At 38.4% G+C, this 23804-nt stretch overlaps 1 protein-coding gene across 3 annotated transcripts in view; it reads right to left on the bottom strand.

Moving 5' to 3' along the window:
- RBPMS (RNA binding protein, mRNA processing factor) overlaps positions 1–23804 on the bottom strand; it is a 113065-nt gene that overhangs the window by 8917 nt on the left and 80344 nt on the right. For 2 of the 3 annotated variants that reach the window (XM_026712694.2, XM_026712695.2), the window contains 3 exons: positions 22381–22511; positions 6925–6994; positions 1385–1491 (listed from right to left, as the gene is read on the bottom strand). In XM_026712694.2, the coding sequence (XP_026568479.1) occupies positions 6932–6994; positions 22381–22511 (194 nt within the window). In that variant the 3' untranslated portion in view covers positions 1385–1491; positions 6925–6931. The remainder of the gene's footprint in view (positions 1–1384; positions 1492–6924; positions 6995–22380; positions 22512–23804) is intronic. The other variant, XM_087926297.1, reaches the window with a different exon arrangement.

Here is a 23804-nt window from a genome sequence, read left to right as displayed (position 1 = left end):
CTTTCTCTTGGGGGAGGGCTCTTCATTGCATGCCGGAGAGCATTGTCTTTCTGGTCCATTCAATCCTTCGTTCACACAAAGAGCAGGCTGGAAAGGCTGATTTTCAGTGCCCTCTAGCGTTGCGCTCCTTTCCTGATACTTTGCTTTCATTGGTTTGCCTGTTGGAGCGCGGGAATTTCCATTCTTCGCCTCCTTTTCCGGCCTTGGGAGGCATTTCTCAATGGCCCTTTGTCTCCTTAATGCCTCCCTCTCATCTGCCTTGGACACCCTGCTGAGAGGCCTTTCTGAAGCTCTCCCAGCCTCTCTGGGTTCCTTTGTGCTTTGCTCTCTGCTCAAACTGGGGGCAGGGGATTCCTGCTCCTCCAGGCTTGCCTCTGTTTCAGAAAAGTCGGCCATGATCTTTCCCTTTGGCTTTTGCCGATAGATTATACTCAGACCGGCCTGAGCATGGACTCTAGCCTCCCTTTCTCCTGGGTAGGCGTGTGTGGCTGTAATGGAAACTTGCTCAGCCTAAAAGTGAGTTTGCGTCCAATTAAAGAGAGCACTGGAGGCTTGTGCGGTTTCTGGTTTGTTTAATGAAGGCTCTGGGAAAGCTGAGTTAATTTGCTGTCCTTCTTTGCTAGCTGATCGAGAGCCCTCCCGCTCTTACTGAGGCTGCTGCCGCTTATTCTCTTAACACCAAACAGCTATGCGGGCTTTCCCGCATTGGGATGAGGTCCCGGCTCTTTCGCTTACTCACGGTTTGCTGACACTCACTCTTTCTCTTTTTTTTTTCTCAAATAATCGAAAGCGTTGAGCCTATATTTTCTATCTTTCTTTCTGAGCACTCTCTCCTCGTGTCCTCTTTGCATGAAGACAGAGTCAAAAACTGGGCATGCGCAGTGGAAAGGGGGCTGGACTACACTTTGATTGTCTCCGTCTTTGAGAAAGGAAGCAGGAGACAGCCCAACTCTCTCTTGGACTCTCCGACCTGTACAACTGAGAATGCAGTAAATTAAGCCACAGACTAGGAATATAATGTGTAAAGTTTTAATGTGTAAGGTACAATAGCAGAAAATAATAAACTTATTGACCCTTACTATTGCTGGTGGAATACAATGGTGCTTGAAAGTTTTGTGAACCCTTTTGAATTTTCAATATTTCTGCATAAATACTACCTGAACTGTTCTTCATACAAGCCCTAAAACTAGATAAAGAGAACCTAATTAAACAATTGAGTAAAAAAATACCTGTCCACTTACTTATGAAACAAAGTGAACTAAAGCCCCCTGCTGTATTAGTGTAGAAGCCCGGTCTCTGTTTCCAATGTTGAAGAGGTATTAAAAGATTTTTGATTCATTCAAAATAAAGTGTACTTTTATGATTGCAGTAGATGCTGACTTACCGACCACACTGCAATTTGGAAGATGAAGGTAAGACATCAATAGCGACTTTGGAAGAATGTATTAATACCCACAAGACAGAGTGTAGCCGCCATCACACACCTGATACCTAAGGCAGAGATAAATGTGTCATCAGAAACTTCATTTATTATATACTAAATTTATAAAGTATCACTAATTAGTATAGGCTACACATTTCTCTTTTTTCCTCTTGATTATCTGCTAATCTTATTCCTGAAAATGAAGACCAAATGAGAACAAATTGCCTCAGCCACTCAGAAAAGATCTCTGTTTTACACAACTTAAAAGAGCCTGAGCATTAGGGGTGGTATTCAAAAATCCCAGCAACCAGTTCGCTGCCTGATTGCTGGGTGGGTGTGGCAATAGTGGGCATGGCCTACCGGAACTTCCAGGAGGGCTGTTTTTCGCCTTCCCCTGGGTCCGGAGGCTTCCCTCGGACCTCTGGGAGGGCGAAAATGGCTTCCCCCTGAGGTCCGGAGGTGCTCCGGAAGCTGGAGACAGGACTATGAAAACTATTTTCGCTGCTAACAAAAGGGTTTGGATAATAGATAAAAATAGAAGTAGCCTGATCTATATACCCAAGGCACAATGAACTCTTCACAGTTATTTATTAATCTGCAACCAACTGAAATACAATACACAATTATGGTACAAATAGCTAGAATAGAACTTAGTTATTCAGCAAACTTTGTACACTGGGTTAATGTTTTTTATCTAATGTTCAGAAATACTGTTTTTTTGGATTTCTTTTCCTGACTATATATTTTAGTTCAGTGTTACCAATATATGATAAAGCCAATGCACTCTAGTGGTTAAGGCTAGAAACCGGGAGAACTGAATTCCAATGCCTTATGCACAAAGCCAATTGGGCCAGTTCCTCTCTCTCAGTCCTAGGAAATGGACAAGGTAAATCACTTCTGAAAAACCTTGCCAAGAAAACTGCAATTTTACACTCTACCTTTAATCTCCGAAGGCTTTGTGGACAAGTAGCATTTTAACTGCTTTTCCAAAGGTTGCAATCCTATTGTTTCCCAACATTTGAACTGCAGAAACCTTTTCTACCCATGGGAGATAGGCCATTTTACCTGCCTATTAGAGCAATAGAAGAAGATCTTGAGGAATTGGTACATCTATCCTCTTCAAGACTAGGAAATCATAATTTGCTAAATGTCACACTGAATCACAAGAATGTGAATTAACTGAAATTTGTTCCTGTTTATAGATGATATGATTTCCAGTGATTGAAACAATTTGGAGAATCTACTAAACAATTAATTATAATTACATGGCATCTATTTGCAAAATGAAAACTGTAATCCTGTTAAAAGTCAGTGGAAATGCTGCCTTTTTCTTGATTTTATAATGATTAGTCAACAATGTATGCTACCCATCCTTTTGTCCAACTGTGTCAAAAGTCAGTGGAAATGCTGACTTTTTGCTTGATTTTATAATGATTAGTCAACAATGTATGCTACCCATCCTTTTGTCCAACTGTGGAATAGGATCAAAAAAATAAATCTCACCCTTACCACCAGCCTAGAGACATAGGCTAGGATAAGGAATAATTACTTGCCCAAAGATAGGTACTGAAATCAATAAAAAGGCAGCTTTTCTATTTGCAAAAGTTGGATTTGTGGAGTCCAAGAATCTCTTCCTCAAAATGATCTAAGCCAGCAAGAATAATGAACTTGAAGTATTGGCTCATCTTCCAAATAGGAACAGGCCATTGTAAAATATCGGCCTGAAGTAGGATCAACCCATGTAGCCGTTTTCCATTGCTAGGCTGCTTTGCCAGCAGGTGTACTTTTAATGTATGAAATACCCGTTTTAAGGTCTTGATTTTTAAAGAGAGAGCTTGGTTCCTTTTTTGATACCTTAAGATTCATATGTGTAATGGAAGATGAACTTTACATACAGATGTTGCGTGGTTTTACTGTTGCAATAACTTAAGAGAATTGTTCCCAAATATGGTTATGTTTGCATAATGTTTTGGAGAGAAAAATCTGTGAGTCCTCCAATCTTATTTTTACATCTCTCCCTCTCATACACAAATATGCTGGTATGAAAATAACTTACTGCTGCGCTCATTGTATCTGTGCTTAAAAACACCAGCCAATTCTTATTTAGTCACTGATGATTAAATTATTTAGGCTTGGGAAAAGAAAGTTGCTATATTAGGAAAAATACATTGACTGAGTTTGCAAAAAGAATGCCAGTGTAAATCATTGTATTCTGTCTAATGAAGCTGTGATGTGATTGTCAAATGTGAGAAGATTAAGCTGAATAGATTTGGTAGAGGGACAAAAAGTTACTGGAATTAGAAATTTATCTTCTTTTAACAATAATTTATGTACTCATTTGGACTTATTTTTTTAACGAAGCTTAGAAATTTCAAAACTCACTTTGGAATAGAAATTGTGGGATTTAAAATGAAGAGGAACAGCATCTCTTCTCCCAATGTAATACAATACTGGACTAAACATGATTAAAATTTAGATATGAAGCTTCAACTTGTTCTGAGATGCTTAACAATTTCATACATGATAAAAACATGCTGTGGCAAACTAAAAGGTTGAGTAGTGAATTTCCAGCAAAGACTGGTCTCATGTTGGGTGCTCATAAGCACAGCATGAAGAGAACTCATCTGAACTCTATGATGTTCTATAGGCTGCCAGTGAACATCACACAGCTTCTTCAAAACCATCTCCAACTAGATGGCCTTCAAGTATGTTTGCTTTCAACTCCCAAATCCCCAGCCAACAGAGTTACATAATCCAAAACTAGCCACATTCTCAAATATAAAGGAATAGGAAATGGTAGCCCACTTTTGTATCAGCGACAGCAATTTCTTTTCATCGTTGGACTACTGTATTTTTCCTGGTTGGCTCAATTGAGCCATTAACATTATTGAAGTTTGCCGACCAGTTTTTTGACTTCTGACTAAGCAGAAGCTGCATCAGAAATATTCTGGTGTTGTGATTTTGAGATTGTCCCATAGAATCTGAAAGTGTTTTTATGTGAGGGGAAAATGGGTCAGTGGGATTTGCAACAAAAACTGGGTTGATACGTCATGCTAAGTCATGGCTCAGTATGCCACAATTAGGGTTTAAATGTACATTAAGTCATAAAACCGCATTACCTGGATTTATATAACACACTAAACCACAATCAAGAAGCCGTATTTTGACAGTACTGTATGTGATCCCCATCAAATCAATTTTCTTCTTTTAAGGTTCCACCAAGCTGCCAAGACTTTTTTTATTGTACGCTCCATTACATTCTCACACCCAGCCATTTTGTTTTTCCTGCAGTCGGCCAGCATCTAATCCTACTGCTGATGTTTAGTTCTATTGTATTGCTGTTAAGAGCTGTTTTGCTCATTTTCTTTTAGTCCAATTAGGTTGCCATCCTTCTAAATCTGGTGTGTTCCTTTGAGCATGCTGACACTTCCCTCTTTCAACTCCAAAACCATTCTCTGCACCTGTCACAACTCTGTATCTGACATCACTCATGGCACATGTATACCTTTTCCTGAACAACAGCTTGTATTCTGTCACATGTCTTCAGCCAGCAAAGAATGCAAGAAAAGCAACCAATCCATTTTGGAGCGCTACCAGGCTACACCATAAGATAATGAAGCCTAATAGTTTCAGCTCCCAGGGCTGAAATGAGAATATGCATTAAGTTCCTAAATCCACAGAGCTCCAGGGGTAGGAAGGAGACCTAGTATGCAGAAAGAATAATCTATCTGTAGGAGGTCTGAAAAATACAGCTCCAAAGGAGTGGTGGGGAGGACTTTGAGTTTCGACCACTGCCTGACTCAGACCAGCAGCTTCTCAGGAGAAAAATGTCTTCTTCCTTTCGGCCCATCAGGGCAGCTATACTGCTTGGCATTCTTAACCTGTCCCATTTTATTTACAAAACTAAATTCAGCTTGCATTTTTTCTTCTTTTTTTTTTCATCTCATGGCCGTTGTCCTTCGATAGCCCTGTGAGTATGTACTCTTGATTTACGGCTTTCCAACCCTGAAGCACAGCCAGTGAAGTTTTATTTTTTGTTATTGTTGTTTTGAAAAAAACAACAGCAGATTCCTTTTATTTGGCTAAAAATAATTTAAAAATAGAGAAAGATAACTGGTGAATTAACCCTCTTTGATTCAGAAACAAAAAGCTTCAAAAATCAGAGGCTGGCTTGAGTTCTTTTTATCTATAGAGGGTAGATGGAATTGTTTGTACATGAACCCTTGACATTGTAGGTATATATCACTTGTCTATTCTGACATTCAACTAAGAGCCATATGGTGGCACAGTGGTTAGAATGCAGTATTGCAGGCTAATTCTGCCAACTGCCATCAGTTTGATTCTCACTGAGTCAGGATTGACTCAGCCTTCCATCCTTCTGAGGTTGGTAAAATGAGGACCCAGATTGTTGGGGGCAATATGCTGACTCTTTAAACTGCTTAGAGAGAGCAGTATTTAAGTCTAAGTGCTATAGCTATTTCAGGTCATCTGAAGACAGCTCTCTTCCTGTCTTGAACCCAGGCAAAATAGTACTCCCTTCTTCCCAACCCTACCTATATATTACAGGGGTCTCTTACCCACAGGGAAGGGATTATTTACATCCCTAAAAGAATGGGGGACAACTAATCACTGGAGAAAGGAAGACATCTTGAGGTCCTCTTGTTGGAATGCAATCTTTACAAAAGACTCTGCTTGGAAAGCTCCCATCACAGGCAAGGTGGGCAACTATAGAAAGCAACATATTTTGTCTTTTGCTGTGGTATCTGAGGAACATCATCAGATTTAATTCACTGTAATGGCCTTAACATTCCAAATATACCCACTAGCCTACATGATTAGGGTCTTTAATTTATAATTTCATAATTTATTTTTTATTACTGTCAACAAGCTCAGCTCATTCTTACATCTATTTTTAACTGATTAATAACATCATGTTAAAATAAGGTTTAACCCTGTTCCCCCCCCCTTTTTTTTAACCATGAGCAAAAATGTACAAAAAATGCTTTTTCTTATATATGTCATTTCGAAGGCATTACAAATTCTAATTTCAGCCAATTCAGTTAATTTAAGTCAATGGTTCAGGTGCTGGTCTTGGACTTGAAGAGATGCAGAGTCCAGTTCCCACTTGAATACCATGATTTTCAATCATCACTCTGTCCAGGCCCAGTTTCTCTTAATTAACAATTAGGACTCCAGTATATGCTGATTTGAGCTTCGAGAATATTAATATTACTAATACTATTACTAATAACAATATGCCATAGATAGAACAACAAATCTGTCCCCTCCAAATTACATAAGCGTGTCCTCCTTGTCAAAGTGTAGTTTTTCACAGGGAAGATATATGGAGATGGGGGAAAGGAAACAGCTGCAAGGGTGAGTAATCACAGGCACAGACGTTCATTCTACACACACCACAAAAAAAACAGAAGCCACAGCCCTTGTACTTCCCCTGGTGATCGGCTGGAGCCTCTGGCCAGTGGTGCTTGTGCTGTACTCACACAGGATTCAGCAGAACTGACGGGACTTCCAGCCCTGAGAAGTAGCCTCTGAGGGAGGGAGCCAGCGGATCTGAAAAAGACCAAAGTCCACAAGTAAGAAATGGGACTCAGGCAAACATGAACAATGTTTTTTGCCCAATGTCCTTCTTCGAGTTCCTTGGAAGTAGGACACATCCTTGTATCTGGGAAAAGCAAGTTGGACCTACTTATCATTTGTTTCACTTATTAGCTTTAAACTTTATATCCTGGGACTGCTGCAAGGTGACTAATAAAGGCAGTACCTTCGCTACTAAATCATTACAGCGAAGGAGCAGGTAAAAACAAAAGTGAATCAAGAAGAATGTATATAAGGAACATTAAAAGAGAATAGATCTGCATTACCTGATTAACCCACTGAGATCACTTATGGATCTAGCTGTTTTACAGAATTTCACTTTTAAAAAAGAACTTGGAGCAAAGAGCAGATTTTCCCCCCTGCTCTGCTTATATCAAATAGTACTGTATAATTCAGTGGAGCACTAACTATTGAGAGCACGGGAATTGTAAACATAAACTTACTCCTGCAATTTGCATATCTCACTTGAGATTAGTTGTCGTTATCTATATGCACTTCCTCATATATCAGAGGGGACTATTTCGTATTTAAAAACTAAGGAGTGCCTGGGAGACCTGGAGATTTAAAAATCAAGACATTGTGCAGTGGGGTTCCATAATCATATTCACATTATAATACAACATAATTTTAAGTTACAGCAAAAGATGCTTCACCTTTTACTGTATGTAAAAATCCAAAAGGAAAATTTCCTAGGTATATATGGCAAAAAGTAATGTTACTGCGGAGATAAGCCACTTGTAGAGGGCCAACCTTCACAATCAAAATCACTTCAAATTCTGGCTCACATTCAAGGGAATAAATCGATCCTGAAAAATACAGTGGTTAGCCATTTCACCAACCATTACGTTCTTAAATAGTGTCCACAGTCCGTCATAATTACCACAAACCATCTTTAATTCTGACAGTTGAGACCAGGTATTCCAACGCTGCATTGCTTGAGAATCTCTCTCCTTCCCCCTCCCATATTTGACCTCATGGGTTTTATAATTATTGCATTTTGCTATATTTGTCATAATTTGTTATCTTATTTTTCTGCGCTAGTCAGTTACTGTAATACAGTGTTCCTATGATTCTAAGGACAGAGCAGAACAGTTAAGAGACTGTTAAATACTTATTCTGGATGTTTATCAGAAAGCACCAGCACTAACCTATATATGGATATTCTACGCAGCTCCCAAGTAAGATCTTCAATCAGGAAGGATCATATCTGCTGGGATTGGGGGGAATGATCACTACTGTCAGAAAATAAACTACAGAGGAAACTCCTTGCTGGAAATACAACACTGAAGAGACTGAAGAGAGACTGATCGGAGAAATGGCAACCAGCAGTTGAAAAAGAAAAAAGTTACTCAGCTCCTGCCCTATAGGTCAATGGCTTAAAATCACTAGCAGGCTCATTAACTTATTGTGGTGTCATCTCATTCCCAGCCTCACAGCCCCAGTCCTCCCACATGGATCAAGCAGCTGTCTATTTTTGAACTTAATGAGTAAATGGGTGGGCCTGAAGCCAAACGGAGAAGGGAAAGTCAGAAATTATTGAGAAGTTGATCTTTTCTTATCCCACAGATAGCTGTATGCAATCATGAGATAGCCAGGAAATGTTCTATCTTCACTCACATTTAACATTTAAAAGCCTAATTGAATATGGAATATATTCAGAAATGGCAAGAGGACAAAATATTGGTGAAAATGCTGGTAGAACCTCACACCTCCATCCCTTGGGGCTCAGATGTTCCCAGAAGATGCAGCCTGGTTCTTTCTCCACAAGAGAGAGTTCTCTCAGCCAGTTCCTCATCTCATCTCTTTCTTTTCCAGCTGACATGAAAATGAAATTTCCTCCTCCAAGATGAATTCAAAACCACATTGCAGTTTGCCAGCTCATTACCAACACAGTAAGAGATTATAATATTACAGCTATATCAACAAAGGTCACAGACAAATACAGAGTAACTCTGTACAGGGGACGTGTTTTATATCCTTGAATTCTGCAGCCACAATTCATCGTTGACATTATTAGAGATGCAATACAGTTTCATTTTAACAATTTAAATAGGAAGAAAAGTTATCACCAGACATCATGTAGCGGTCAGTAATTGGTTATGGGAGTTTTGCTCAGTTGAACATGAACTGAACATAAAGACATGATATTTGGTGCAGCCAGCAAAACCATGCATGTTCATTTGCTTGATGTTGCATTACATGGAAGTAATTACATCAGTATATATATCTTGCTTAAAAACCTGGACCACTTTAAAAAAACTTAACCAAAAACAACAAAGAACTCAACCAATAGCAAATGAAAATAAAGCAGCCAGCAGATGAAGCAATTTGACATCTACCATCAGATAAAGATAAACCACTACATTGCTGTTAAATGTTATGAAAACGTCAGATTAAATAAATTGGATCTGAGTCACTTAGGTTTGCAGAAAGTTCTGGACAAGAATACAAAAACGAGTAGCTCTTTCATATTAACATGCAGTGGCATTTGCAGGAGAGTCCAAAAAAACCAAGATGGTGATGGTGGCAGCACAAAGGCCCACCCCATTTGTACTTGTCATCATGATATGTACATACAAAGGGATAGGGCTTTGCTTTCCTCTGCTACAGTTGCCATCTTGCCTCTTTACCAATATTCTGTTGCTGATGCCATACCATACCTTTTTTCTTCTGGTGCAGATGTATTGCACTACATTCCCCTCAACTCCACTCAGACCAAAGCCAAGAGATCAGAAAAAAACTTAATACTTTAGAACAGAGGTGTCAAAGTTGTGTCGTCATGGCAGCGTCACGTGATGTATTGGGACTTTCCCCCCTTCATTAAACAGGATGGGGGTGTGGCCAGCATGTGATGCATTCAGCCCATGGGCCACAAGCCCTGCTTTAGAGTATTTAAATGGACCCAAAATAACAGGATAGGAAAGCTGACTTATCACAGTAGTCAAGGAAATGACCTGAAAAAGTTTGCAAAAAAGACATCCTTGTAACTAGTGAATGTACTTCCAGATTTGCACTCCTGCACAAGAGCAACTCTCTAAATGGATAGGTCAAGTTTTAATTCTGAGAAGGAAGGGATCTATGGATTTCCAGAAAAACTGCAGACTACAGGAACCATTTGTGCTTCAGTTTGAGATGTAGATAACACAGACTCATCCCCAACAACCTGCACCTACCTTCAACAGTGAAGGGACACGAGGCAAAAAAAACATCATGCAGCCAAGGCTCCACACCCATTTGCCCTACTCAGGTGACCCTAAGGACACAGATAAACCTCCAAGTGGCCTCAATGACTCTCTAAAAAGAATGCAAATGACCAGCTATCTGCAAGGAGTATAAATCCTTCCATTCCCCACCATCAAGTTAGAGCTGGAGAAGCGAAATGTCTTCAAAGAAAAACCAGAAAGTCCAATTGCCTCCTGAAAAAGCACTTTGGGGAGGAAGAGATTCCATTCCAAATAAACTCCCTCCTTGAAAAAAAGTAAGCTTCTTCATAATCTTAGAAAACTATCTTCAAAAGCCTTAATTAAGAAGCTGACAGAATCTGTCACTACCTGCCTGATACCCTAGGGCAAGGGTCTTCAAACTTGGCAAGTTTAAGACTTGTGGACTTCAACTCCCAGAATTCCTGAGCTAACATGACTGGAGGAGAAATTCTGGGAGTTGAAGTCCACAAGTCTTAAACTTGCCAAGTTTGAAGACCCCCTGCTCTAGGGTTATCCTACATTATACATTGCAACGACCCAATGCTTGGCAGTCAGCATACGGCATCAACCTGGTTCACCGCACAATCCTCTTATTTGTCTTCACAGTTTTAAAAATGTAAAAGGTAGGCATAGGAAGTATAATGCATGAAATGATCCTACTAGGAACTATCATCTAAGTCATAGCCATTTTATTAGCTTCAGCCAAAACATACATAAAAATGAGATACCTTTTGTTTGGTTTTTGCTTTGTCCCTCTCAGGGTTTTTCCCCCACTGACACCTAATCACAGCCTAAACATGCCTTGACATATTTTAGGCCTCATTTTGTCTTCATTTCATCCCCTGACCATGAGTGAAACAGCATGAATTCATCCTTCGCTGTACCGGAGTTAAATTCAGTATTCTTAAGATAGCTTTAATTTGTATAAAATAAACCACTATAAACTTTGGGGGAAGTCAGGGGCAGAAAAAAAAAAAGAATTTTGTTGCCAACTCAGGAATAGGCAGAGCGTTCTTCAATGCAATGGTGAGAAAAACCCTGAGTCTGTCAAACTTTGTGCATCTTCAGAAAGACAAATGACACAACATGTGTTATATCACTTATGAATTTGCAACTGATGTAAGGACTCTAGCACAAAAGGCCAGAATTTTTTGGCCGTGTTCTAGACATGACGTTTTAAAACAAAATGAAATCCTGCTGGTATACTTTGCCTTCTCAGAGTTAATAGGTATTGCTCCAAGGAGAGACCAGGTAAAAAGGAAAGCTTCACAGAGGCAAACTATGGATGCAGTAGGTATTCCAAAAAGGTTCCAGATACCCATTTGCACTATGATTCAGGTGATCCTGAGGGTAGAGATAAACCCCCAAGTGGCCTCAACGTCTCTCAGAGAGCTAATAATCTTCACAATACAAATGACCAGATGACTATACAAAAATATAAATCCTTCCATTCCCCACAATTCAATCAGAAATAAAGAAGCTTCTTGGAAGAGAAGTGAAAGGTTTTCAAATAAAAAAAACCAAGAAAGTCTAATTGCCTTTTGAATCTTTGGCACAGCAATTGGTCTGCGAATCAAATCCTGGACTCTCACGATATGCTCTCCACCAACTTGCACAGAACCTTATCAGGAGAGCAAAACCAGAGGACTCCAAATTTTATGCAATGCCAACAAGCCTTGGTTGTCACTCCCTGAACCAATCCTAAATTTGTCACCAAATTCTAATTTTTAGTGGCTCATAAAAAGAAAATATTAACCAGAGTAGGAAATCTGTATCTCTACCTGTCTCTCTTTCATCTATGACTTCAACTCAACAACTGCCTGGACAAATCTCTGTAGTTTTATGGCAAGATTTCAGAAGTGGTTTGCCCTTGCTTCCTTCCTTCCTAGGGTTGAGCGAGAATGACTGGCTCAAGGTCACCCAGCTAGCTTCTAGTCCAGTTCCTTAACCACTAGACCAAACAGGCTCAATGTTAATTTTAAATTTGTTAATTTTAAATTTGTTTTTAACTTTAGCTCAGTTTAAATGTTGATTAAATTTATTTATTTTATTTTATTTTTATTTATTTAGAAGCCTCTGTGGCGCAGTGGTTAGAGTGCAGTACTGCAAGCTACTTCTGCTGCAGCCAGCTGCTTACAATTTGGCAGTTCAAATCCCACCAGGCTCAAGGTTGACTCAGCCTTCCATCCTTCTGAGGACCCAAATAGTTGGGGGCAATATGCTGACTCTGTAAACCGCTTAGAGAGGGCTGTAAAGAACTATAAAGCGGTATATAAGTCTAAGTGCTATTGCTATTTGGGATATTTATATGGCTGCCTACTCGCTGATAGCAACTCTAGGCTTACAAGCAATTTAATCAAATGTATTTTTCTCCTGGTACCTTATAGGCCACTGAAATGCCAAGTAAGCCCTTTGCTAAAAAAAACACTTTGGTATTAAAAAGATTTTAGCCATTTAATTTCATGACAATTTGCATTAATTAAATCTTCTAGAGATGCACTATCTGCAAGAGAAAGGGAAATAATATGGTTTTATTAGTACTTGAACTTAAGTACTTAAGACATTTTTAAGCTCAAATATTTAAATGTGTTTAAATGTGACCCTTTTAATTAATCTGTTTTAATAAAACACATTACAGTCCTGAGATTTGAATGTTTTGCAGGAGGGACAGTATGAGGAAAAAAGGAAAGACAAAGAGGCAGAGAGTTATGTTCGTTGAACTATTAGATCTGGAGTAAATCTGGGTAGCCAACTCCATTTTAATTCTTAGAACTGCCTGGCATCCACATTTTTCCAAATCAATTTTTATTTGCTCCAAATTCTACTCAGCATTAGAATTTGAATGTAAAAATTTGCACTGGTTCCCACTTTCATGTTGATCAAATAATTGCCTACAAGCTGGATGGAACAATAGAATACCTTAAAAGAACTCTTTGGCTCATAAAGCATTGGATTAAGTTCACATACACAGCAGCAAAAGCATGTTTACACTTGCACACGTTGGCAGTCTTTAGCAACCCAGGAAATGGACAGCCTTAAATGTTCACAATGCACACATTCCACAGGGGCTAATGGCCTTCTCTTTGCAGTTCTCTATTCCTTCAGTACAGGGGTTTTGAAATAGAGAAGCCCAGTACTTTTCAGATATTTCAAATAATCTTTTTTTTTCTACCAACTCCTCCTGACATTACATTCATCTTAACTTCAGTACAGTTCTGAGACAGTTTACAGTCATCCTTAGTTGTTTCCACATTAGAGCATTGTTTTCTCCTTTCATCAACCACAACAGTTTTGCTATGGGTACAAATTGATGTGCTTTATCAACCATTCAGATGGTGTTACAATCAGGTAGCCATTAAGGGTGGTATCAGCTAGCTCTGATACTGTAGTATTGTCCACTGCTATGGGCAAATATACTTCTTCCTCTGGATCCATCAATCTAGCTATCTTTCTCAACTTTAAGATGTGTGGACTTCAACTCCCAGAACTTCCCAGGCAGAATGCTAGCTAGGGAATTCTGAAAGTTGAAATCCATGCATCTTAAAATTGCTATGGTTGAGAAACATTTATCTAGCCATTAATTTGCGTCTCAATCCCTATCTCCATCCACATTAAGAAAAATAATCAATATGTATTTTCTTACTAGCTGGTGGTATTTGGTGGGAGGAGAATTTGTTATTGCCTGCCCTCAATGTGCCCAATTTTTAGAGTAAATGAGAGCATCATTTGTGGGCATCATGCCTGTGGCAAGACAGTGATTGCTAGCAAAGTTTAACATGTTTGTGCTGAGGAAAAGCCCTACAACTGTGAGATAATCATAGAAGCAAGGTGCTAGAACTTTTTGTATGTACCCAGTGGTTGTTTGGATTTTTTGAAGGTCAGATATTGTTACCCTACAGATTTCCAAGCCTAAACCTTTTGTCAATAAAATAAACCAAAGGAAAATTTGCTTGGTTTGCTAAATTTACATAAATTGCACAATCCAGGCTGAATTATACAAAGGACCTAACTAATTTAACATTTTCCTCCATTAGTGACCAACCAACATCTACAAAAAGTAATACACTGGGCATCATCCAGGTCCCTCATTGAGGGAGATGTGTAGTTTAAAAACACAAAATATAAATAAATATGAAATCAAACAGGACATGAACCTTCTCATGCTTTTGCCTTCTGCTACTTGGGAGCTCCTAAACAATGAAAAAAATATTAAGTCACACAATCATCAACTGTACTGATTTCACAAACTCAGTGATTGTATGAGATACCTTCTATTATCTAATCTGTTTTTATCACCCATTCATAATTTTACAATACATATGTCACTCTTTTTCACCCCAAAGCACCTTACAGGGTTGTTGTGGGAAAAATAGGAGAGGGGTAGTGTGTTGGATATGTTCATCTTGAGTTATTTGTAAAAACAATAAAGGTGGGATACAAATAAATATTCTCAAATAGCTTAGCCAGTATTTTTCAGAACAAAAGTCTGAAACTTGTTGCTGTTTCATCAAAGATAAACTTTTGATCCTTCTTAGTTTCCTTCTAAAAAAAAGATTAAGGACAATGTAATCAGAATTTTTGAAATAGGGTAATCAGAACCACAGACCGTATTCCAAATACAGCCACATCAAATGAAGATACTGGATTTCATTTTCAGTTCTGTTCACTATAGTTCTTAGTACAGAATTTGCTCTTTTAATTTAACTATGACTGTATTGTGAATGGTTACTTCCAAAGAATTATGTACTAGAACCCTAACATGTTTTCTATGATTAATCAGTCTTAATTCAGAATGAACACATACATACAGACAAAAACAGAGTTTTTACTGTTTTTATAAGTAACTCAAAGCAGTGAACCTATCTAATACTCCTACATCTTTCTATTTTCCCCACAACAACAACCTTGTGAGGTGATTGGGCTGAGACAGAGTGACTGGCTGACTTTCATGCCTAAAGCAGGACTAATCTTGCCATATGAGGAAGGAATCTGTCTTTGTTCCTGGAGTTATCCTCAATGATTCTCACCTCCATGCCTGTAGTCCAGTGGAGGCACAACAGAAAGAAGCATAAAACCTACCATCTTTGGAAATATGTGCCTTCAGTGGCTGGTATGTGGCTCTTTATTTATAATTGGAGAGGGTGATTCTCTGCCTTGCTCCTGGCCTTGCAGTGGACTGAAAACAACAAAAGTGGGAGCAATATGGAGGGTCAACAGGCCAGATTTGTTTAGCTCGCAGTGAGAAGGGCTCATAATCACTGAAAGCGTGCTTTGAAAGCACAAAATACAATAACCTGTTCAGCAAGTTCAAAGTGAACTAGAAAACTCACTGTCAAGAAAGCAGAACATAAAACACAGAGAAGAGAGAAGATGCGGTATTGAATTATGGCAGGTCAGAAAACATTTGCAGATTTCTTGGGATGATGAACATTCTCCAGGATTTTAGACTGCAACATGATTTAATCCACTGTAAGCAATGGAGGTGAAGTTGCTGACTAACACTGATTAAAATCAGGTTTCATGTTACAGTGGCCCAGTGAGACAATTGACTAATTGATTCAGCTTATGAATATGCTTCATCTTCACACAATGACATACTCGGTCCTGAGGCTGGAATGAAATCCTACATTTACTGTGTGGTACAAACTTCTTTTCCATCCCTCACTATAGAAGGAACTTGGGGCAGGGACATAAATACCTCCTCTGTTCTCAACAACATATTTTCAGTCCAACCTTGTACCTCTACCAGATGCTAATCATCATCCAGTCACTGATCCTTCCTAATATAATTCAGGGATCTGATAATCTTTTAAATAAAATGGTGAGGAATTAAACCTGTCACCGTCTACATTCCAAACATGGACTGAGCTACACGAAGTCCTTCACTTACAACCATTCATTTAGTGACCATTTGAAGTTATAACGGCTCTGAAAAAAGTAACTTATGACCTTTTTCACACTTATGACGGTTGCAGCATCCCCCTAGTCACATCATCAAAATTCAGATGCTTGCCACCTGGCATGTATTTATGATGGTTGCTGTGTTGCTGGGTCATGTGGTCACCTTTTGCGACCTGATAAAAGGAGGTGCGGTGGCCTAGAGGTAGAGCTCTCGCCTCACAATCAGGAGGCTGTGAGTTCGTTCCCAGGTAGAGGCTAATATTTGCTCCTGCTTGCGCAGGGGGTTGGACTAGATGACCTCCAAGGTCCCTTCCAACTCTGTTATTCTATGATAAGCAAAGTCAATGGGGAAGCCAGATTCACTAACAACCATGTTACTAACTTAACAGCTGCAGCAATTCACTTAACAACAGTGATGACAAAGGTTGTAAAATGAACCAAGACTCACTTTACAATGATCTCACTTAGCAAGAGAAAGTTTGGGCTTAATTGTGGTTATAAGACAAGGATTATTACTTATATAGCTTTTTAATTGGGAAACATCTTAATTCAGCAACTGGATTGCATTTTTATCTTGTAATAGCCATAATTCTCCTAGAGGCAGAAGATTTATTATTTCAGTAAGTTTATGATAGCTGTCCACTTCTGGTGGACTGAAAATTTTAATACCAGGTCAAAATAATTAAAAGCCTTTAATGCTTAAGTTATTTAAGAGTCAGCCATTTTATGAAAGAATGCCTGATAGAGAACTTTATAAAGGATGCTCAACACAAATTAGTCTCAATTAGATCTGCTTGGTTGTTCTGAAAGGGAGTTAGTCATGATTAATTTTGGCTTGATTTACCACCTCAGAACTTTTTAAATCTCAAACAGACCTTCATGTGCTTCGGCTATCCACTCATAGTAAATTAAACTGACTTTGCATGGATAAATCCTACTGTTTAAGATTATCAACAAATTAAAACATTAATCCTTTGGGATAGTATCTATTGTTAATCTAGGCATACTAACAGGGTCAGAAAATTCAAAATTTTCCTAGCAAAAATGATCTGTTCTCTGAGATCAGTTTTTAAAATTTCTTTTTTATACACAAAAGATTGAGGAGGGGAGAAAAAAATTTACAAAGAAAACAAACGAATGGGGATCTATCTATAGGACCTAAATTTGGTAGCTGTGGATTAAGTAGCCTTTGTTGTGAGAATAAGGGTTAACGTAAGAGGAAAAGTAAATAAAGAAATGGACAGAAAACTGGTTGGACTTGAGAAAAAGGAGCTCTTTTTAAAAAGAAAACACAATGGTGGGACAGAAAGAAAACCGAAAAACATTAACAGAGGTTAAACAGACCTTGGTATTAGAGAAGATTTTAAATCTTAAATAATGTGTTCTTATGGCAGGACAGCCCCAGTTTAAGGAAAAACAAAAAGGAGTCCATTCCATCCTGGCTGCTAACACAATTTCTAAGAAAGTGGATAGGGACACTAAACCATGACAGTTCTCTTGAGCAAAGACAACACAGACAAGTACACCTGTTCCCAGAATTCCTCAAATTAATTCCACAAAGTTAATCAGCATTCCATTACTCTGGAAGTCTGCACCTCGGGTATCTCCTTCAGAAAGATTTGGCCTATCCCAACCAGCAAAGGTTGTGAGCCAGCAAGACTTCCAACAAAAGCTCACACCAATTTCTTCTAAACTTGCTGAATGTTCTTGGCTATAAGGGAGCATCCAAGCATGCAGGATTACAGACCAGACATGCTCCCCAGGCAGTCCCCAGTGATTAAAGCCATCCATGTTTCATTACTTTTCCCCTTTGTTGGTTAATTTTTAAGTAGATTACACCAGCTTTCAGAAAACATTAGGAGTTTCAGGCAGCAAGGTTCAAGGAGCAGGAAAAGTGTTTGTGACAGAACATACAGTACATTACTGGGCACTCTGATCTCCCACTCGTCCAGATGGGTTTGGAGATTTTTACATGCAATCTGCCCTGTTGTAATTCGTGAATAAAAGATAGTTTTCCATTCCAACCTAATTCTCCTTTTCCTGTCCTGTCACAAATAGTTTTCCTCAAGTTCATGGTTTGTATTCTCAATCCATTTCCCACAAGTCTTCAATATTTAGGGGAAATATTGGCAAAGCTGCATTTGCTAAGAAACATTAACGCACCCCATTCTATGTGTTTCACTTTTTATTTAATAATAGCTCTATGTTAACTGTGAAATATTTAAGAATACATGTCAAGCATCCTGCATGCCTCAAGATATTTCCCAGGAAAGATGCTGTAATGACTTCATAGGTATAAGAAGATAAAAACAGTGGTCCTCTCTTCAAAATTTAATTAAAGCTGTAGGAAATAAAACAATACATGTAACCTGCAGGATAGGTGCCTTGGAGATTGCATAAGCTCCTGATATTTTCACAGCACTCAAGATGGATCTCTTTTGCCAGGCATTTAGTTATTAATATTCATATTGGTTTTAAGTGACGATGTCAGATTTTTATTTTTGCATGTTGACTTTTATCAATTGTTAACTGCTTTGAGAGCTCTGATTGCATAGACAGTATGGATATTGAATAGCAAAATAGTTATTTGTAGTTTCATTATGTCAAACAACCAAATACCAGCTTATAACACTCAGCTGATCCTTTTTTTGCTAGAAAAGATAGATCTGAGTTGTTTCAGATAAACAGGATCCCAATGCCAGAAAGGAATAATTCTATGCCTCCTAGCAAACTAAAAACTAGGATTGTGGTCAGTGGGGGTGGGTGGCATCGCACAAGAAGATGTAGTAAAAAAAAATATCACACTCAATCTTCAATCACTTTTTGAGAACATGAACAATAAAATATTCGCTGAACAGAACTGACTGTTCAATCAACTGTTTTAAGAGAAAATCTAGTTTAAGAGGTTCCATCAAGAATTGCAGCTGGATGTCTATGAATCTCAAATTCTAGTACCTAAAGAACAAAGTAGGAAATCTAAAAGGGAAAATTATGTGGATTTACAAACCTGAAGTCGTTCCTGGAATACTCATAGCTGAGATGTCAGATATTGATTGCTGGAGTTTTCAACATAGAAAGCAAACATTTTATCATATAATCCTACCCTATGATTCAATTAATCAATAATATTACCCGATAGATTAAACTAATTTGGCAAAACTTCAGTTTCTGGCATGTGTGCATTCCATGCTTTTCCCAGTTTGCTCAGAAGAGCATACCAGAGCTTCCCATTCAGCTCACCTTGCTTCACTTAAACACTGTGCTGGATGTTTTCAGACTGTTTTAACATTCCTACGAGATAACGTCTACCTGGAATACAGGAAGCGCTCCTTGATATTTGCATGGTTGACTTATATAAAAGAGATGTGCCTTTCTGAACCTGGCCTTTGCCCTTGTAGCATAAAAGAGTTTATGATACAGAAAGCAGAATTTTAATTAGCCTGAAAAATTAGAAGCCACCCTGGATGCCAGAATAAATATGACCATTATCTAATTTAGATTTAGTTAGCATAATATTCTTTCATGGGGAGCAGTATTTGATTTCATATAACAAAAGCAGCCCAAATTTCCAGTGTCTCTGGATGTTGTACCAGTCTGAATATTGTTCTCAGTTCCTATAAAATAGACCTATTTAGTTGCTACTAGAACTTTATACTACTAAAAAATTTTTTTGTGGGGGTGGGCATTTAAATAAAACTCTGCCCCTCTTATATACATTGACACATGTACAAAAGAGGTGATACAGGTACCACTTTCACTACCTCTCCTGTTTGGACCTTTGCCCTGTGGATGTTGCTCCTCCAAGGTGTCTTGCTTTGCACCTGCTGAACTCATTGCATCATCTGACTCTTTTTTAAAATGATTCTTTTAATAAAAATGAATTATGAAGCTGCCCCACTGCAAAACAAAGCAACACACCGGCCTCTACTCCTGCTGTATTTCTGCACAAAAACCTTTGCTCGACTCCTCCCGTCCTCTCCCTCATTGCATTAGTTATGGTAAAGAGCATCCCGTGGGACGTGTCAATTTTCAAATTAATTTGTATCTCATGAGTGGCCATGCTGACCATGAAAGAGATTCTGTGGGTGCCTCTGACATGTCTTTTCAAATTTCCAGTCATACCCCTGGAAGCCCCCGAAAAGCAATCTGTCTCCCCATCTAAAAAAACGTAATTCTTAAGTAAATGCATTATATATAACACTTTCTCTTCTGGACAAGACCATCAGTGGATTCAACTAACCATTTATCAAGTGTAAATTTTACCAAAGTGCAATAAAATCCTACAGGGAAGGGGCTACGAAGACTGACTAATTAGCAAATGGCAAAGAAACTTTATTCTTGCTGCTGCTTTGATTTCTGCCGGCATATAGTCTGAAACAAATGTCTTCCCCCACTCCCTTGTGCAGGGTGACTAGCTTACTCAACTCAATCAGGCCCTTGAAGCAGCTTACAGTTAAAGAATGCCCACAACAAATATACCACAACTATCACAGAACTCCTATCTTCTGCTGCTTTATAGAGTAACAAAGAGGTCACCTAAACAGGCTAATTTCCTAAATATTCTTAAGGCTCAGGGAGTGTCAGAGAGGTTGGCCACGGTCTGTGCCTCTCCCAGTAGTTTCACAGAACATGCTGGATGTGTAGTTTTGCTTCCTCTCTCATGCAGTAGGAGAGGCTTGCTTTGCAAAACTTCAAATAAATTAAGCCCTGGCACTATAAAAGTCAACTAGCATTCTAATAAAAGCACAATTACTGCTGCTCTTATAAAAACCATGCCACTTCTGCTTCCATTTTTGTAGCAGTTTACCAGCTACATTTGGGACAGCTGAAGCTTTCAGATATTCATGCAAAAGTAGCTTTATTTAGTATTTTTATTTAAAACACACAGAGATCTTCAATCTAGACATTGCCCCATAGAATCTCAGAATCATAAGGACATTGTTATCTCCCATCATGCCAAATCAATATTTCTCAAAAAAAATCCCACAACCCTGATAGCTAATGCATCAGAATTGGATAGAAGGCCCTTCTTATCACCCCACACGATTAAGAATTAATTAACTATCACAGAATTAAAACAGTATATAGACAGTCCTTGTTTAGCATCATAAGTGGAATGGCAACTCAGTTGTTAACCAAAGCGATCTGAAAGGGAAACAATGACTGTGCTTATGATCTTACTTCAGCTTCCCTTTGCTTTATAGACCTGCAAAGGGCATAATGTGAAGATTGGTAGTAAAGTTGTAGTACTTTTTCATCAATTTTCAACCTAATTGTGAACAGTCACTAAGCAAGGCACTAAGAACTACCCATATTTTCTTTCACACAATTGTAAACCTAAAGAGTCTGAATCCATTTTTGTTCAGTTCTAATGTTTCAGCTCATTAATGTTTATGTAGATCATAATCTTTGCCAAGCATCTATTCAGCGTTTTACTCATCACTAGAAAGTACACAAACAACTAGAACAGCAAATAATTACAAGCACATTTTCACTTGGCAAATGGTTATTCATACTCATTTTCTTACAATTAATAAAGTATTTTCATAAGCAGCCAATTTAAAGCCCACTCCCAAGGGTACTGAGGCAAAATGGTGACTTCAGTGATGATATGGTTATCCCCTGCAACCAAGATGCGCACAGTAGGATGACCTGCATCTAAATTACTACTGATTGGGGACAATAATATTTCAACAGGGAAAATTATTTAATTATTAATAAACAATTTGCTGTTGGAGATCTTCCCAACTTACCACTCATCATCATTACATGTATATTTCCTCTGCCATTGGCTTTGTTTTGCTTCCATGTTTCTTCTTAAGCTACAGGTACACATGTATTTAAAAGTATATTCTTACATACTTTGCTTGGATCTATTTCAAAACCTGTGAAGCTTGGAAGTTAAAACCACTGAAAGGCAAGTCTGGGGAGCACAATCCATATATATAAGAAAATATATATGCGTACAAAGACCCAGGAGATATTTCTATTTGCCTGAAGGGAATGGAGGTGAAATTACTCAAGAAGAGAAAGGTGTTCTATCAGGCAGAGAGGGTGCTGCCATTTTACCAAGGATGAGTCCAGTGATCCCTAGAGGATGGATCAGTTTGATTGAGGAGTGATCATTAATTTCGCTCTTGTGACCCTATTAGGCAGACAAGTGTTAGTTGTATGGTGAGCTCTGAAGAGGATCAAGGAATAACGTGGGTGAAGGTGTGACTGATTGATATAAATTACCTGGGCATGCAGTGAAGCAGGGTAGGTGAAAGCAGGCGGAGGTAGAGCAGGTGCTAACTCCGCTGGGTAGAGAGGGTACGGCGCCCACACTTCAGGGCTACTGGGGTAAAGTGCAGGCACTGTGAGTTCATCTGCAAGAGAAGAATAAGGAAAGGTCATTGTTAAAAAAACAATAAGTGCAGAAAACAAAACGGCAAATTGTCTCCACTGCCAAATTAAAAAGGTTTCTCTGACCACTCTTCTTTCCTTAAAAAGCAAAAATGGGGAAAATCAGGGATAAAGGGGATCAGGGATTACTGTGAGACCACCTATGAAAAATCAACATCTATATCTTACATTAAAAAAAACAAGGATATTTTTCAACAGGGGCAAAACAGGAGACAGAGAAAATCAAAGTAAGCTACTCTACCAATTAAGAGCAATCAACGAAAACATTGATATCAGCCAGGCTGAGTGGGGATGATGGGAATCATAGTCTAACACATCCCTAGAACACCACATCAGGAAAGACTGTAATATATTTTTTGAATCAATGACTACAGCTGAAACTATACTTGATGCTACAACTGGGAAATTCTGAAAGAAAACAATCCACTGTTTGCTTCATTACATATTAAAATGTGGAACAATGCATCAGTGTATGTAATTGTATCATCTAAATTATTTTATAAATAGCAGAAATATATAGGTTTCTAAAGAATGATCATAGACCTGGGAAGTTGGGTAAAGGGGACTGACTGGGATCTCCCGCCAAAACAATTGAATCCTTTGTAAGCCATCTTACACATCATCCTGTCACTGGACAATAAATCACTTGGAGGGCAGCATAGTACCCAGATAACTCTCATGTTTGACAAGATGGCTGCTGAATACCATACAAGAGGCCTCAGGTGAGCACAGCATGCAGCCTATAATATTCCTAAGATATGTTCATCTGAAAATATTTCTATGAAGGGAGAGTTTTAAAAATACTCTTCCTGATAGTTACTCCATTATAATAACCCTACCCATGCAAGAATCTACATCACTCTAAGAACAATCACACTATTCATAGTATCAGAGCCTTTGAAACACATGATCAAATAATTAAAAGTAAACAAAAAGAAAAACATATGAATATAGAATGAATTGGTTAAGCCAAAAACAATACCCATTATTCAGTGTGACAGAAGCTAAAAATTTATTCAGAAATGTTTCTCACAAAAGATATAAAATTATAGGTCCTGGCATTTTGTAGCATGTTACATTGTATAAAATGTATTTTTCAAATCCTTACAAAATTCTAGGCAAATAGATCAGCCTATTTAAGTAATAGCTATTCTAAGGAGACATGATGGGAGATTGAAATCTAGCAGCTGGCTGGCCTCTCTTCTTTTATATGGCAGTTTAGGAAATAAAGGTATCAAGGAAATAAATAATGAATT

Source organism: Pseudonaja textilis, chromosome 2, assembly GCF_049901715.1.
Source record: "Pseudonaja textilis isolate UNSWEBS1 chromosome 2, rPseTex1.2, whole genome shotgun sequence".
Classification (NCBI taxonomy): domain Eukaryota; kingdom Metazoa; phylum Chordata; class Lepidosauria; order Squamata; family Elapidae; genus Pseudonaja; species Pseudonaja textilis.
The sequence above is the reverse complement of the archived record's forward strand: the minus strand, read 5'-3'. Positions and strand labels throughout refer to the sequence as shown.